At 25.4% G+C, this 17,633-nt stretch overlaps 1 protein-coding gene across 2 annotated transcripts in view; it reads right to left on the reverse strand.

Annotated features, from left to right (window-relative positions):
- Window positions 1-14,759: 14,759 nt before the first annotated feature.
- The window catches only part of LOC111683231 (serine/threonine-protein kinase BRSK1), a 34,057-nt gene continuing 31,183 nt past the window's right edge, over window positions 14,760-17,633 (reverse strand). For both annotated transcript variants that reach the window (XM_046951957.1, XM_046951956.1), the window contains exons 13-16: window positions 16,993-17,068; window positions 16,756-16,925; window positions 16,547-16,680; window positions 14,760-16,399 (exon numbers count right to left, since the gene is read on the reverse strand). In XM_046951957.1, the coding sequence (XP_046807913.1) occupies window positions 16,315-16,399; window positions 16,547-16,680; window positions 16,756-16,925; window positions 16,993-17,068 (465 nt within the window). In that variant the 3' untranslated portion in view covers window positions 14,760-16,314. The remainder of the gene's footprint in view (window positions 16,400-16,546; window positions 16,681-16,755; window positions 16,926-16,992; window positions 17,069-17,633) is intronic.

The following is a 17,633-nucleotide window of genomic DNA, read 5'->3' on the forward strand; positions in this document are numbered from 1 at the left end:
AAAAAACAAATACACATACATACATACATGCTTACACCACCAACATGTGTATTTAAATGTGAACATAAACTAAAGAATAAAAATAAGAACAAAACAAACTAGCAAAGAGAATGTCAACAAAAAAGTTTGTTTATATTTATATATTGCCGCATTGTAAAGACAAAAACAACAAAGCGAAAATAAATTTTGTTTTTAAATAAACAACAAAAGGTGAAAGATTGAAAAGGTGAAAGATAGAAATTATTGCTAAATTTAACCTTAATTTATCGAAAATAGAAAAGTAAAGCAAAAATAAATATTTAATAAAAATATCAATTTTAATTATATATTTTTTAAACAAAGTGCATTTATATTTTTCATGTCTTCGTCAACCATCTTTTTGTTCCATAATGGTACATACCAGTAGATAGAAAGCAAAAGCTTTTCTGATAAATGTTTTTTCTTTTCTTCAATTAAATATTCTCTTTCTCATCTTCATAAAATGCAACTTTCCGAAAGCTTAATGATGTCATTATGGGACTTTTATTTTCTTTCATTTTCTATAAGTCCAGCACTAAAGTATGAAGGAAAATGGCATTCGCTACGTATGAGTAACTTGTATTTCTTTACAATTAAATGTTTACACAGTGTGGAAATATGAATAAAGTAAAATAAGTTCTAAATGAATAATCCAAAATAAGAAATCATATTTAAAATACTTATATTTGATATGCTGTTCCGCGTAAAATTGAACATTAGAATCTTGTGCATAAAAACTTATTAGGATAACACCAAAAATGTGATAATATAGCTGTATGTTGTTGTATTTATGCACCTCTTTAGTGGGGAGGGTATATTAGGTTTGAACTAATGTTAAAAAAACTCAAAAATATTCTGAAAGTATACCAATCGACTTAGAAAAGTTTTCTGAATCAATGTCCGTCCTTTTGACAGTCTATAAAAAGCTTGTCTGCAAGGTATAGGTCGCATTGTTTAAAGTAATTAGATTTGGCACATATTTTTCTTTGACGAAGATAAAAATAAGAACAATTATGTTTTATTCAAGCCTTGCCATATTTCATAAAGATCCTCCCTTTTTTACACTAGCTCCCATACAAAGTACTCAGAAAAAATTATCGGTAGTTTATTTTCAATTAATATGTTTTAATTTTCTTTATTTTTTATTTAAACAAATTTTTATTTGTCTTAATTATCTCGTTTTTTGAAACTGTTTGAAACTAAATTGTAAAATTTTGATTAAATTTTAAATTAATTTAAGTATTTTTTTAATTGATTGAAAAAAGTTTTCTGGCCTTCTTTTCTATTTTAGATTTATTTTTAATATATATATATATATTTTTTTTGAATTTTTGTGCTAGCAATATTTATAATTCTTAAATAGTCCATAAAATTTTAGACATATAATATTCAAGTTTCTTTACAATTTATGAAATTGTGTCAATAAAGTGATAATTTTTGAAAATTGTTAAAGGTCTAGTATTCCTTTAACGTTGTGTGTAATCGATTAATAATTTGATTGTTTTAATCAATTGATTTATAAAAAATTCTCTATCAAACAGTTTGATTTATTTGATTAATAAATCAATAAAAAATCAATTTTATATTTATTAAATATTTAATTTATACAATTAATGAATTAATCAATTTTAAATCTTGTCTCAATTATTGACATTAATTGTTCTGATTAATTTGTTATTTGGAAAAAATATATATTTTTACTTTTTTACAAATTTGGTAATTGATATCATCATTTTGGTTATAGGTGCAAAACTTGATTGATACATTTATTTTGATAATTAAAACGCATTTTCAGTTTTTTCTGTGTAGCCGTTAGAATCATCATAAATTCACCTTCGGCTGGCTTCTTAATTATAAAATTTAAGGGATTGACTTAAGGAACTTAATAAATTTGTTTATCTTTTATGGTTGTGCTGTTTATTGACTTCCAAAGAAGCGAAAAGAATCCAGTTTTATTTAAAATTAGAAGCATATTTTTTGTACTGAAACTTTTTTGGAATTGATAAATAAATGAATGGAGTTTATTTAATTCACTTCCAACCTTGCAGGAAATGGAAATAGTATTTAACTATATAGCATCATCTGTAAACTTTCCTATACCATCATAATATTGAAATAAACATTAAGTGTGTTTGAAAAATTACTAGTTCTAGACTTATACAAGTACACTTGGACCCAACTGGGTTCTTTAGAACCAGTTTGATATTAGTTCTAATATTCATAAAAAGTCGCCATAATTAGTGGTTTTGCTCTTTTGCAATTCTCCTGCACGATTCCAAGTGAAAATTACTACACAACTAGCCTTCTTAACGGTTTTATTTCTAAAGTTTCCAAAAAATAATACTATAAAAGATGTTGTAAATACATTTACCTAACAATTCAATATGGAAATTTGAAGAAATTTTGGTTCAATACGTATCACCAAAGTTGATATCATTGATTTTATTGTGTCCAAAAATTCTACTAGTGCCATTAAGAAAATTTTCGCTTACAAACTTAAAAAAGAACATTAAAATTGCTTCATAAGAATGACTTATGATGTAATGAATTAGTGAAATAAAATGAACATCCATTATAAAACAAGACTGTGTTAAAATAATCACTTCTTCAGGTCTTTTTCAGTATTTCCATGGAGTAAATTCTACTTCTTTTTCGCTTCTTTGGAAGTTATTTATTGCAGGGTACTTAATGATGGGCTTTTACTTAGATAATTAAACTTTCTGAAATACCACTTTTACTTCGTTAATAGGTAAGTAGAAAATACTAAAAGGGATAATAACGGGAAATTAACGCATAAACAAATTTTGAAAAAATTTTAAAAATTTTTATATTTAGTTAGCACTCTATTGGGACTATTTTATAGTTTTTTTCGTTCTTCAAAAGAATTTTTTTTGAATTTTTTATTATGTTTTTGAACCTATAAAACTAATAAAATGGAAGGTTTTTAAAGGGTACTATTTTATGTTCAATTGATACCTTTTGATTGTATTGTAACAACTGGTATTTTTTAATTCTATTTGGAATCTAGAAAAATTAAATTAACCACACTGTGTCCACAAGGGTTAGGTTTAATTTTGTTTTCACTTTTTCCTACATTTTTAAACATTTTTCTGGATTAATCCCTTGAAATGTGAATCAAAACTTCTTTACTAGACCAGCTTAGCGGAACATTAATTTAGTACTTTACAGAATTGCTTTCTGTATCCAAATTTTAAATTTTCCATTCCTGTTCCTCGTTTCTTTCGAGAAAAATATATAAATATAAATATAGTCTTCCAGTTTTTAACAGGGTTAATTACTTTATTTTAAAATTATGCACATTTAAATTTAAGAAGATGTGAACCGGGTTCTAGTACAATAAAAAATATCATGTGCTAATGTTTGTAACACAAAAAATATTAATCCTCAACCAAAGAGTATACCAATAGCCTTAGAATCACTTCTTGAGTCGATTATGCTATGTCCGTCTGTATGTCAACCTTGTGCCCACGGTATAAGTTGCAATTTGCAAGATAATTTGATGTCAGGCACTATTGAAAATGATTGAAATCGGTCAATTATTTCACATATGCCTCATACAAACGAACCCCCCGAACAGGTCTTGTTGCACGCATTCTATCCTTTGAAAAGCACGTTGGCATGTAAAAAAATATATAATATATATGTAATATATTAGAGATATTACCAACCAGTTCAGCCGATCAAGACGTAGTTGCGTATAGGATAGTTGTTATGTCTTTAGGGTGTAAAGGTTCCCTTATCAACATCAAAAAAATATGATGATATGGTGATAACGTAACTGACACTTCTGTCGCTATAGTTTTTTTTAAATCAGGCTTGGGGGTAATGATTGTATTTTCAATTACATTTGAAGTCATTTAAATTGAAGCTTTATCAATTAGAATTACTTTTAATTGTAAACAATTATTTGAAATTGTAATTAAATTGTAATTACTTATAATTGTAATTGAAGTTTTGACCAAGACTCAATACAACCGGAACTTACGACTTCAGCTTTTTAGCTCATAACTATGTTATATTAACTTCTATTTTTCTAAAAATCAGCACAACTAAATTTGATATAATTTTAAATAACACTGCCGAATTTTGAGATTATCAAGCTTCATTTGTATCTCATCAAAAAGTCGTACAACTGTGTTTTATACAAGCCTTGCTGAATTTTTTAATAATCGGGCGTCATTTAAAATTAGCTCTCATATAAATTCGTTTTTAAATCAGTTTTTTGTCTATAAATTATTAAAAATGCCTGTCACTGTAGTCTCTTACATAGTTTTATGTAAAGTTAACATAATTTTGGGTCACTTCCCATGTAAGTACATTATTATTTTGTTTCTTGAACTTATTATTTTTATTAATATTACATTGTTTCTATTCTAAGCAATCTAATATAGACAAAAGACTGTACGGAAATAATAAAAACACGCTTAGTACCCCATAATAAAGCTAATATTGTACTTCAAAATTTATGTTATATACATAATTCTTGTTACTTTAAGTTAAACAGAGCTACAACTTTTGTCTTCAAAAACGTGACCTGTTCGCGGTAGGAGCATACTTCGTATATTTTGATATTATGTGATAAATGTTACTATTAGGTAAATATTTTACATATTATTGTTAATGAATCATAATGTAATTAGATTTAGTATTTCAAAAAGATGTAAAAGATGAATGTCATTAGTAATTGTGGCCTCCGGTGGGCCAGTGGTTAGTGTTCTAGTCTGGTAGACCGGAGGTGGTGGGTTCGATTCCCACCTGAGACACTGGTTAAGTGGCGCACAACAGGCCCGATAGAGGGATTTGATGTATATATGTACATCCTCCTTTCGAACTAACTAACTATTAAAAATTCCTCACGCCATTATCTCAGATCATTTGATTAGGAAATGTGGAAAAAATTTAACTTATATTGGAAAATATCTAATAAATCTATTTTATTACATAAATAAATATCTATATTTAATCGAATGAATCGAAGTTTTTGTCCTTAAAAGATATCGTGAATCTATTCTTAGCTTTGATCCAAAAAAAATTTTTCACACGGCAGTTTCAAAACTTCATTTTCAGTTTTTTTTTATCTTGTACAATATTAGCTTTATTATGGGATACTAAGCTTGTTTCTACTATTTACCGTTCTTTAGCTATAGCTTCATATGTTAGCTTTGGTCAAAAATTTGGATTTGAGTGGCACGCGTTACGTCTTTTAATCGTGCGCAAATTTCGGCTTTCTCAATATCTGGAAAGGGAAATCATTTTGTGGGGTTAAGACAAACAAGATTCCAACATCGACTTTTTGTGGTCATTATAATAGGCAATGTAAAATAATGCCTTGTATTTGTGTATTAATATACGTATATTGTATATTAATATACGTTTAATTGAGTCTTTAAATTGCTTTACTGGATCAATTACTAGGGTATCGGGTAAATGATTTTTCGGATAATCTTTAACATTATCTTACCTTTGATATCTTTGAAAAATAATATAATAATGCCTTTTTAATATTTTATTAAGATTTATTTGCTTAATTGTTAATTTATTCTTTTTTATTTGCAAATATTTTTAGTTTATTCATAATTCTTAAATTATATCCATTTCAATGATTTTCTTCATATATTGCAAACAATATAAATTATTAATTTTTTAACTATATACTTATCTTAAAATAGGTTTAACAAATATGTTTACAAAAAAACATAAAAAAAAGAAAATTACACAAACAAAGAAAAACATTACATAAAACAATTAAATACAAGTACTTTAATACCAGCTTACTTAACTAATGTTTTAATTAATGAATAATTCAAAGAAAACTAATAAATCTGAAACCTAAAACCTGTACTAATAAAATAAGTGGGTTGGATTTTACATACAATAAATACAGTAATTATCTAATAAAGCAAATCCTTAATTAATTAATATTAATTTATTTGTTAATTTATAATTGTTCATAGAACTAATTATTATTAATAATAATAATAATAATATTTTTAATGACAATGACACAACTTAGAATTGTTAAATGTAATAATATTAAATAATTTTATCTTAAAATAATTGGAAATTAGTGATGCACGAATGATTTTTATTTTTTAGATTTGTAATTAATACAATTATGATCTTAATTAAAATAGTTTTATTTAAAAATTAAAGTTTTATATAAAAACTTATTATTTTAATACTTATACAATTTTATCTTTCTCTTCCTAATGATGATTTTAGCGGGAACTGAAATGTGTTGAAAGGAATTTACTTTTTCTTAGAATTTGTGCTTAATGATTAATGTTTGAATGTTAGAAATTATTACAAATAATTTAATCATTAAAAACGAAATATAAAGAGTAAATCTAGGAACAGATTGTATATGAAGGTGAGAAGTGCGGCAGATTAGGTAAATATGTAATACAGCTGTATGATAGTTCCCAAATTTTTTTTATATTTAGGTATGTAAGTATGAATGGATAAGCTTTTTTTAAATATTAAATACATTTTATGATTTTAAGCTGAGTTATGTTTAATTTATAGGATTAATGCAATTATAAATGTTATTCCTTTGAATTTAATGAATGAGAGTGGTAGTGAGTGAGATGAGTTGATTTGGTTAATGTATGTATGATTGACAAAAAGCTTGTACCATAAGTAGAAATTCAGTTAAGAGTAGTTATATGAATCCTTTTACACGAGTTAAAATTTCAATCCTAACTACTATTTTCATTAGTTTTAATTAAAAAATTAATTTTGAATAAGGCAATAAGTGTTCTGATGCATTATTTTTTCTAATTGGGAATCCTGTGGTAGTTAATATTTAATTATATTTGTAAACAAGTAAGAAGTTATAGTCCTGTATAGGAATAAAATGTGATTTGATCATAATAAAGCATTTAAGTTGAATTGTACCTTGCCTTATATACACTAAAGCCAATTATTGCTTAATAAAACTGTGGATATTTAAGAAAAATTTTTATTATAAAGTTCATCAGGGTCATCAAGACTAGTATATAACTTGGTTTTGCAGGTATTTGTCGGGATACATTATTATAAACTTGAAAGTCCTATTTGTCGGGTTCAGTTCTATGGGGCCTAGGTGAAATAATGGACCGATGTGAACTATTTGCAATAATCTTCGTCTACGGTATAATAGAAGATCATGTGCCAAATTTCATTGAATTATCCCTCCCCACTAAAGTGGTGTAGGGTATAAAAATATCGAATTTTATGTCAAGTTTAATTTGGTTCAAAATTAAAGAGAAAATTTATCAGACAACTTTTAAATCAAAACGACTGATAAAATTTAATATTGTTCCAATGGATTCGAACCTTAAATAATTATTTAAATTACAGAAATTAACAAATAAATCTATATGATTTTATATAAAAGCCCCAGTTTTCTACCCGAGATTGAAAGTCTTAATTTCTGTACAATAATAGATCATTTCTAAAAACACATTCGTAAAGATTGTAAATATTTTTTTGAATATATTTTTATACCCTTCACCTTTATAGTAAGGGTAAGAATGTCAAAGTTGCTGAAGTACTTGTGGTATACAGTCTATTGCCTATTAGCCCCGTTGGGAGATGACAGGTGTATTGAGTCAAGCTTAATGTAACCCCGGCAAAGGATGAGACAATCACAGGTTTGAGACAATGAAAGCGTCAAACTTAACACCCAATCTAGAAACTAGCAGATGCCGAGGATACAGTTGATCAACACCAGTTTATAGACCCGAAAGACTAGAGGTATTGGTAGCACCTCTATACCCAATCAAGATGGGGTCTGTAATCAAGCAAATGCCCCGGGAGGGAGATGAGAAGGGTATATGTAGATAAGTTTAAGATTTCTATAATATAATTTTCCGATCCTATTTAGTATATACATATATTCTGGATTCTTATAGATAGCGGAGTCATATAAGACATGTTCGTCTTCCATCGGTCTGTCTGTTGAAATCAATGTTTTGAAGATTCCAGTTATCTTCGGGATCGAAATCTTCAATATTTCTATCAAACATGCTTTCGAAAAGTTTCCTAATAAAAATCAGCAAGATCTGTCCCTGAATTTCTAAATTTTTCTGAATATTTCATAAAAAAGATCATATTAGTGCATGCTTTCACAAAAACAACTTAGTGGAAAAGTTTCAAACACACTATGTATGGTAAAGAGTATATTTGTATTATTCTGCAAAGCTAATATTGACCTCTTTATTGTTTTTGAGTAAAAATGTTCATATTTAGCTAATGAAACACTAATATGTATTTTTCTGTTAAAAGAACTTCTTGAAAAGTTTTAATACTCCATGTATATTGTTTCATAGCTACAACACCAACGATGGCGAAGTGGTCCTGACTACAAGATTGCATCATTCTTATAAATCATTAAATAATGATTCTTATTTCGTAAAATTTTTAAAATGTACTTTAACATTACTTGTTACAAAGAAAAATGGTTTGAATTTAGATAATTTAAGACAATACAAAAGGTTTTCTTAAAGTTATGAAGGGGTATAACAAAATAATTTTTCGTATTATGCATGAAGTTTTTGTAAATATTACGAAAAAAGTAGTTACGAATTTTTTTGTGAAGTTAATTACGGATTACACTATGCAATACTATTTTTGGGGGTCAAAAAATTCCTTCACAAAATGAATGTATGTCATTAGTGTATTCAAACCCCCGAAGCATTTTTCGCTGCTAGGTCAAACTTTTACGCTATCGCTAATTGAAAGTTCATAGTGGGTTAAGGAGATTTTTAACGTTAATTAATAGAAACTATTAACGAATGGGATATCATATGAAAGCTTTTTCGAAGTGCTATTGAATAATATGTAAATCAAGAACATTAAAAAAGAAAATTTTTGATTTTTTCACATTTGGTATAAAAAGGTGGTATAAAAATCTGCAAATAATTGCAGATTTTAGAAATGTCAATGACAAATGTAAAAGTTTGATACCTATATTAAATATGTTTGATGAAGAATGGCCAAAAACGCGAATATAAAAAATGATAAAATACAAGATTCATTTATTCACATAGAAATTAAATAAAATTTGACTAATTTGTCAAAATAATCAGTATACTATTCGAAAAAATTAAATTAAGTATTTTATAATTTTATGGATGCTACGTTATGAATATTGGAAATTTTTACACTTACTAATGCGCATTCGAAAGACCTTTTAAATGATACCACTATCGCCCTACTCCAATAAACATTTATATGTTTGTATAACAAGTGTTTACAAAATGGACTCGAGTGACCCATTAAAAATCAATATACGAAATCTGCAAGATATATTCCTTGCAAAGTTGGTCTGCAGATAGTTAAACAAAACATATGCTTTTGAAGTTAATTCTGAAAGTATTTGTAAGGTTTTAATAAACTTAAAAAGCGCAACTTTCAATGACCGATAACATAAAACTTTGACCTACCGACGTCGAACGGTTTGGGGGACATTTTTTTCAATTTATATAAAATATTAAAAATTTATATAAAATATTATTGAAAAACGCAATTTCCAAAATTTTTTTTAGAAGAACACTTTTCGGATCTGTAAGATTTCCCTAAGAAATATTACCAACCAACAAAAACTATTAAATTTCAATATTGAGACTTTATATAAATTTAAACTCGCTATAAAAGAGATTCATTATTTGTATAGGTGTACCAAAGATGGGATCAATCAATTGATAAATAAGTAGCAAATATTTAGATATAAAGCGTCTTTATTTTATATTTTCGTAAATAAAAAATATTAATTTTCCTTGATTTTTTTCTTGTTTGTAGATAATATAACAATATACATATTTATTATTTTATTTCTTTTTTATTATTTTTTAGTTTATTTAATGATATAGATTTTTACTATTTTATGTAAATATAGAGTATGTATAATTTTTGTTTCATTATTTCGATTTATTACAAATTTATATAATTTTTTTTTTTTGTTTATTTTCATATTTGTTGCAAAATTTTGTATATCAATTATTACTTAAGCATAAATATTGTACATTTGAAAGAAAAAACCTAAAACAAAATAAATATCTTGCAATAATGAAACGAAAAGATGCACTTCATTTTATATATGTATGTATAGAATGCATTTATGTACGTACGTAGTATGTATGAATGAATGTATTTTCATGAGAATAATTATTGATATTGTATCTGCATAATTATGTAAGAGAGCCTATGATTATATAAATCGCATGAATGAATATTTGAATCGATAGAGAGATATAGATTTATTATGAATATAAAATTTGTTGCTTTGTTGTTTTTATGTATATTTAATGTAAATATGAATAATAATGAATAATGATGTATTTTATTAAATATATATAAAATATTCGATTTTTTAATAGATACTTAGTTATGTTTGTTTGTATGCAAGTATGTATGTATATACGAGTATGAATAATTTTGTTGTATCTATGATGCTGTTAAATAAATATTGTTATACACTCAGAGAAAAAATATGGTGGGACATGATAACAGTAACCATTCAAACAAGATACCGGGAAATTCAACAATATTAAATTGTTAATACGCGGAACACATGCGAAGAGTTTTATAACTACGAACTCTCAATTTATCACCTAGTTGAACCTTAATGATCTTAAGTTCCGTTGACTGACTTCGATTATTATACAAATTCATCAGGCCACTGTATATTTATTGTAATTATTATTTTAAATAATAATTATATTTTGATCGGTTGTCTACAGGACATTCCTTTAAGCGTCAAGATATAATCAAATATACACTTACAGAATGTCTTGAAAACGAATAGTTGAATGAAATTAAAATAAAATAAAATATTATTCAGTTAATGAATGAAAATGTCATTTAAAGTTATATTTGGTCTGCAACAAAACCAACTAGGAAAAGGTTTTATTTCATCAAATCGCTGCTATAATATTTGGCTGTCCGTTTTATTATTTTAAGTGAGAGTTAAGCTATGCATACAAGTTTTTTAGATCTTACAATGTTTTCAGAAAAATTTAATTTACAATCTTTGTCATACATGAAAATACATTTCTGACAACGTTTCAAAACAATAACTGTAAGTAGACATTCTGATCTGACAACCATGTATTACAACTTTAATATACTGTGATAACGGCCACAATTATAATAATAATTCATATTTCAAAATGATCGCGCCAATAATTTTGATTTAAAATTTAACATAACATGGTTGTGCCAACTACAAATACTGAAAAACGAACTAAAGAGGTTATTATACACTCATAAATGAGGCAACTTCATGTTGTCATCAGATTATATGTTTGTTGGAATCAATTTTATTATTTTAAGTTTAAAAACACTTTTTGTTAACAGCCGCAACCTTAACAATTATTGAGCTAAAATCGTTTGTTAAAATGATTGCGCTAATCATTTCAATTTAAAATTTAATATGACATGGTTGTACCAACTATATTTGCCAATAATATTGAAGAATTTCCTCAAATTATGTCATAATGATTAATCTAACAATTTCACATCAGATTTTTCTCTGTGTATATACTACATATACATAATGTATTTATGTTTATTTGTATGTTTGTATATATAATGTAAATATTTTTTAATGATGCAACATAAATATTACTTTTTAATTGTTCGGTGAGCTTTGCTTTGACAAATTAAATATTTCAAAGTAATTTGTAGTTTTTGTTTTGTTTGTATGTATATTTTACAAATTAATTCTATGCAAATTTATTACTGCTAATAATAATCATCATAATATGTTTGTAATTATATTCGTTATTCCTTAAATAATTTAAAGTTATTAAAATATACGATATACCATAATAGTTTTCATTCAGATTAAGTGAAATTAAATGATACATAAAATTCTTGAAATTAACACACTACGAAAAATGTTTTCATAAATCATAAACATTGTTAATACTTTTTATTAATCTTTATTATTTGTTATAAATATTTGTAACTCTTTGTGTGTATGTTTTCTTATTTATCTTCAGTTAGAGAGTGTCTAATATTTTTGAAATTTCTTTGGTATTTTGTTTTAGTTTTTGTTAGATCAATATTTATTTTTTAATTATTTTTTAATCTAAAACTTTAAATCTTCTATAGTTTTAACATTTCTTAGTGGGGTTTTAAGTGTTTGTTGGTAATTTGTTTTTTAATAATACTATATTTGCTTTATTAATAAATTAAAATTTCTAGTTAAATACAAAGACCAAAAAATTGCATGTGAGTTTTAAATATTTTACAAAATAATTTGTATAAATTGTTCTTTTGTTGTTATATATATTTTTTTAATTTTTTATTTGTTGCATATTAGTCATAGTAAATTATTATTATAATTTTGGTTTAATTTTTTATGAAGTGTGTGTGTAGAAGTGTGTATGGCCAAAGGGTTCTTATGAAAAAAACTGATATAAAAATGGACGGTATGTTGATTGGATCATATTTGTATTAGTGTCTCTTATTATTTCTTTTTTCTCTCTTTATTTTTTTGGATTTTAATATTTTTGTTTATAAGTCTATCATTTGCAAATTATTGGAATTATTTCCTTAAATTAGTAAAATATAAAAAGGAGTTGTTAAATAAAAAGGGATAAAATTTTTTGGAAACCGTTGGCTGGGTTTTTTTCGTAAAGTTTAAAGTTCGATTTGCTTAATCTCTTTTTTTGTAAAATTAAGAATAAAAATACTGCATGGTAATTTTTTATGAAATTATTATTTATTTGTTTCACTCTTTTTAATTTTCTCAACGGGAGTTTTTCTTGTATTAAGATAAGTTATTAAAATATGGGATATGGGAAAGCAAAATGAAAATTTGAGCAGTTAATTAAAAAATGTTAATGCTATAAATTCGCAAGTCTTTAGAATATTCTTATATATTTTTAGTATATTTGGAAATGTCCAAGTAACTCTAAAAATATTGATATTTTTGCAAAAATCGATTTGTATCATTATTCATATTTAAAATTTTCGATAAAACAGAAGAGACTAGCAAAATTTAATTATACCCTTGGGGAGTGCTATTCATAAGTGCTTTAATCAGATCTACAGTTTAAAACGTTATGCATACTGAGGGAAAAAAATATATACGCCTGGTATCAAATTGACACCAAATTCATCCGTTGTCAAGTTTATACATACGTACGCAACGTTGCCAATATTGCATCAATTCGTTGATGCAGTGTAAATCTTATACACATCCGTTGTCTAAAAGTTAACAAATGTAGTAAGCTCACTATTGAGAATAGATACTGAGCTAACTACGTGTGTTAACTTTTCTTATAAATTACGAACATATACTTAAAGATTTGATAAGCGGAGAATTTTTAAAAAATTACGACCGTGATGATGATTCCATCGTAAATTATATGCTATAGCACAGCAAATAAATCATATTATGATCCAATGTAATCATATTATAATTCAGTTTATTTATATTATGATTATATGTAATCATGTTATGATCCTAAATAATCATATAATGGACACATAAATGAATTTATTTAGATCAAAATACAATTAATTTATAAATAAAGTAAATAATTTATAGTCACAATAAACTTTGCTACTATGAGAAATAATAAAATTATTTCTAACTACACAAGTTTATAATATGATTACATTGAATCATATGATTATTTTGAGTCATTACTTAAAATCATAATATGTTTACTAGGGATATAACTCATTTTGTCATACCAGCACATGATGTACATATAAGTAAAAAAAATATGTTTTTAGGTAATTTACAATTAAAAACATCATGCACTTATACCGAATTCTATTTTTACTAATTTTTCATGTTTCTAAGTTTTTTTTTCAAATAACTGTCTATATCTCACAACTGTTCAGTTCGAATGATCTTCACCAAAAAAGTTATAAGAAACACAATTTTCCAGAACCAAATGTGCTGATTTTGTTATTACATTTGTTTTGCTGATAACTCCTTATAGGCCGATTTTATTGGCTTGAAATAGTTAATTCTTAAAGGCATATCTAATAATAAAAATCTAATATTTGGATTTTGGGAAACATGTCCGTAGTTATAAACCTAATGTTTACATTAGTCGAATAATTTCAGATTACAAATCATAATATTATAATTATATAACCATAAAATAATTATTTTCAAATATAAAATGATTGCTTTAAATATGATTACTTTGGATTTTAATATTATTATTTCAGAACATATTCATACATATCATGTATGAAAATTCTGTTTTAATGATGAGTTATAATATGCTGCTTTAAGATCATATAATAATTAATATGATAAAATATAATGACTATATTTTGATACTAATATGTTTAGATTACAACCATAAATTTTAACATAATATGGTTGCCATAATCATATTTGTTTTCTCTTCATGTAATTACAATTCAAACATCTCTTATATTCTTCTTAATTAAATAATATGAAACTTAATAAGAATATGCTTTTCATCAAACTCAAATCAATAATTAAATTCTTGAAGTAAACATATTTTGTAGTATTTGACAAAATATGGAAAACGAGTACATATTCGAATTAAGAATAATAATATTGAAACGAAGTTTCTTGCAAAAGTTCTACACTGTGCTCAACTGTAAATATCAAAAAATAATAATAATAAATCAAATTAAAATAAAATTTCTTCAAATAAACAAGAATTAAAAAATAAATCACTTAATAACTATTAGAGTTTTATTAAAAAAGAAAGAGAAAACCATTTTGTGTTTGATGATTTATTTAGTTAATTATGTGTATTAATTATTCTTATTATTCATGCAATTTATACAAATTATTTCTATAAAAAGACAAAAATAAAAACAATCTATTCTATGTATAATTTATAGTTTAATGAGTATTAAATACTACACTTGTAGAATTCATATACATACATATGTATGTATTTTGACTTCAAAACTCATATCCGATCAATCAAATACAGGTATTTCATACATTCCATGATTTCTGTATATTTATTTTGTATATGGATTTCATTAATTTTGTTATTCAAAATATTTTTCTTTTTTTCGTTTAATGTTTACAAATTTATTTCTTTTTTTTTTTTTTGGTTTTCCTCAACATTAATAATTTCGAGATTACACAAATTTAAATGCCTCAACATTGGGTCGTTCGGTGTGTGATGTTGCTGAGTCAAAATCATTTTACTTTTAAATATACAAATTTTTATACAATTTTTAATTTATGTAAAAATTATATGTTTTAACACTTACATACGAGAATTTGTTTGTTTGTTTGGTTATGTAGTATATTTGGAATACATACATACAACAACATATAAATCAAAAGATTTTTCATCAATTTACAATCAATCTGATTCTATCGATCAAATAATCACTGGTCGGTAATTTTTTAGCTTTAAACTTTATAATAAGTATATTCCTTTTTGAGCAGGTCCATACAACGACTTGCACTTTAATTATTAGGTATATGTAAGTATAAGTATGTTCTCGGGTAAGTCCTAAAGTAGTCTACCCATTTAATAATTTATTTAAGCATTTTCTTCTTAATTATTTTTTTTACGGCTCGGCGGCAACAATGTTTAAGTCAAATTTAACAAAAAATAAAAAGGAGCTCAAAATTGTTAGTAGAAACTCAAAAATATTGAAAATATTCTCAAGTGTTCGTAAGTATTTAGTACAAATGTATCGACATTGAGTTGAAGCAATAATTGTTGTTTTTTGGTGATCTTTTAACTGACTATTTTTGTATTTTATTATTTTTGTTTTTTTTATTAAATAAGCATTTAGATGAAAATTGTTCGTCTAGTTTAAAAGCAAATTTTATTATAAAAAATATTTATCTTCAATTTGTTTTGTTATGCAATTTTTCTACTCATCAAATATAAATAACGATGATGATTTTTTTGGTTTTTCTAAAACACAAGTTGTTCTAAATGCATTAAGTTTTTTTTCACAATTTCTTTGTAGTTTTTTGTTAGATTTTATTTAGGCTTAAGAAAATTTGATTAAATTTTTTATTGCTTCTTAATTTGTGTTTATTTTTGGTTTTTATTGATTAGTTTTTATTTTTATTTTTGAAAAAATTTGAATACTATTAATGGTTAAGAATTTCTGGTTTTTCTTTGTTTTATTAAGTTTTAATTTATTAATTAATTTTATTTTATTTATAAGGTTGAGTGTGTGTGAAATAGATTTTTGTGTGTGGGTGTTTATAGAAATAAGTACTTAAACCTGAAGTAAAAGTTGGTAGATTTGTTGAAAATAAATAATTTGTATAAAACTTGAACCAAATCAGAGAAATAATTCTCATGCTATTGCACTCCCGGACATTGTTGTCGCCTGACGCTCACTCTGGATATCACGTGATCGCTCCTGTTCAGCTGATTCGGAACTAACAAAATAGACACATTATTTGTTTTGTGTGTGTTTATATTTTGATTTGGTGCTCCACGGCCTGCGGCCTGTGGCTTTTATTGTAATCACTACTTTAAGTGTGTGTAGATAGAGAGAGAGACATAGATAGATAGAGTGGACTTACTTGGATCTTACCGCAATGGGACTACCAGGCATATCGATAGGATTAGCATTATTATTATTCGTGGCCGATGAACGACGACTATTGCCAGATTTGTACGTAAATATTGAATCGTTTTCTGTATCATTTTCGATTTGCTAAATGTGTGAAGATAATATAAAATTATTTACTTAATTTTTATAAAGAAATAAATAAATTGGTATAAACGTTACCTGTCTTTTGTAGGACAAACGTTCACTGGATACGGAACCACAAGATGAACTCTCTGATACTGCTTGGGTAACAGTTGGTACTGTAGGAGGACTACTAGGTCCCGGAAAACGTTTCGAACATACCTGAGATTGTATGTGTTCACAGATGCGACGGAATCGTCTTATATTACCTTTAAGAAATAATAAATAATTATAATTTCTATTATGATTATATTTTAAATTTATGATATTATTTACCAGATAATAGTGTAAATGTTAGAGCAAATAACATGTCTGCTACATCACCCTGTTTGCAAATAGCACTAATATCAACCTAAAAACATAAAATTATATCATTAACTTTTAATAAAAAACAATCAGGACTTTTAATAAATTAAAAATTTAGTTTTTTGAGCGTTTTTTCACCATTAGCATAATTTAAAATTATTAAAAATCATTAAACTTTTTTTTAGTTTTTTTATATATTTTTTTCTAATTGTTAATTTTAAAAATATTCTTTGATAAAACAAATGTCTGTTAATATAAAATGCAATATACACTTTGGTATCATGTGACGTTTTAATAAAATTATATTTAATTTCATTTTATTAGCATCTTCTAAGTTTTCTTTTTTATTACTATGACTATGACTGCCCTTGGCAAAATGTGTAATTATCTGTTCATAGGCCTTTAAGTTATTTAGCTCAGAGAAGATGTGCATGTAGTGGATAAATGTGTTTGTTACATTTTACAGCAACACCTTGTGGTTATAACTAAATAAGATTAACTTTTTTATTGATTCACCTTCGTTTAGTTTCAAGTAGGCAGATACCTTTGGATTTTTACTTTTAATTTTTCTTTCATGCTTATTTACTCACACAAATTTCAATTTTGTTCCA

This window comes from Lucilia cuprina, chromosome 5, assembly GCF_022045245.1.
Source record: "Lucilia cuprina isolate Lc7/37 chromosome 5, ASM2204524v1, whole genome shotgun sequence".
NCBI classification, from domain to species: domain Eukaryota; kingdom Metazoa; phylum Arthropoda; class Insecta; order Diptera; family Calliphoridae; genus Lucilia; species Lucilia cuprina.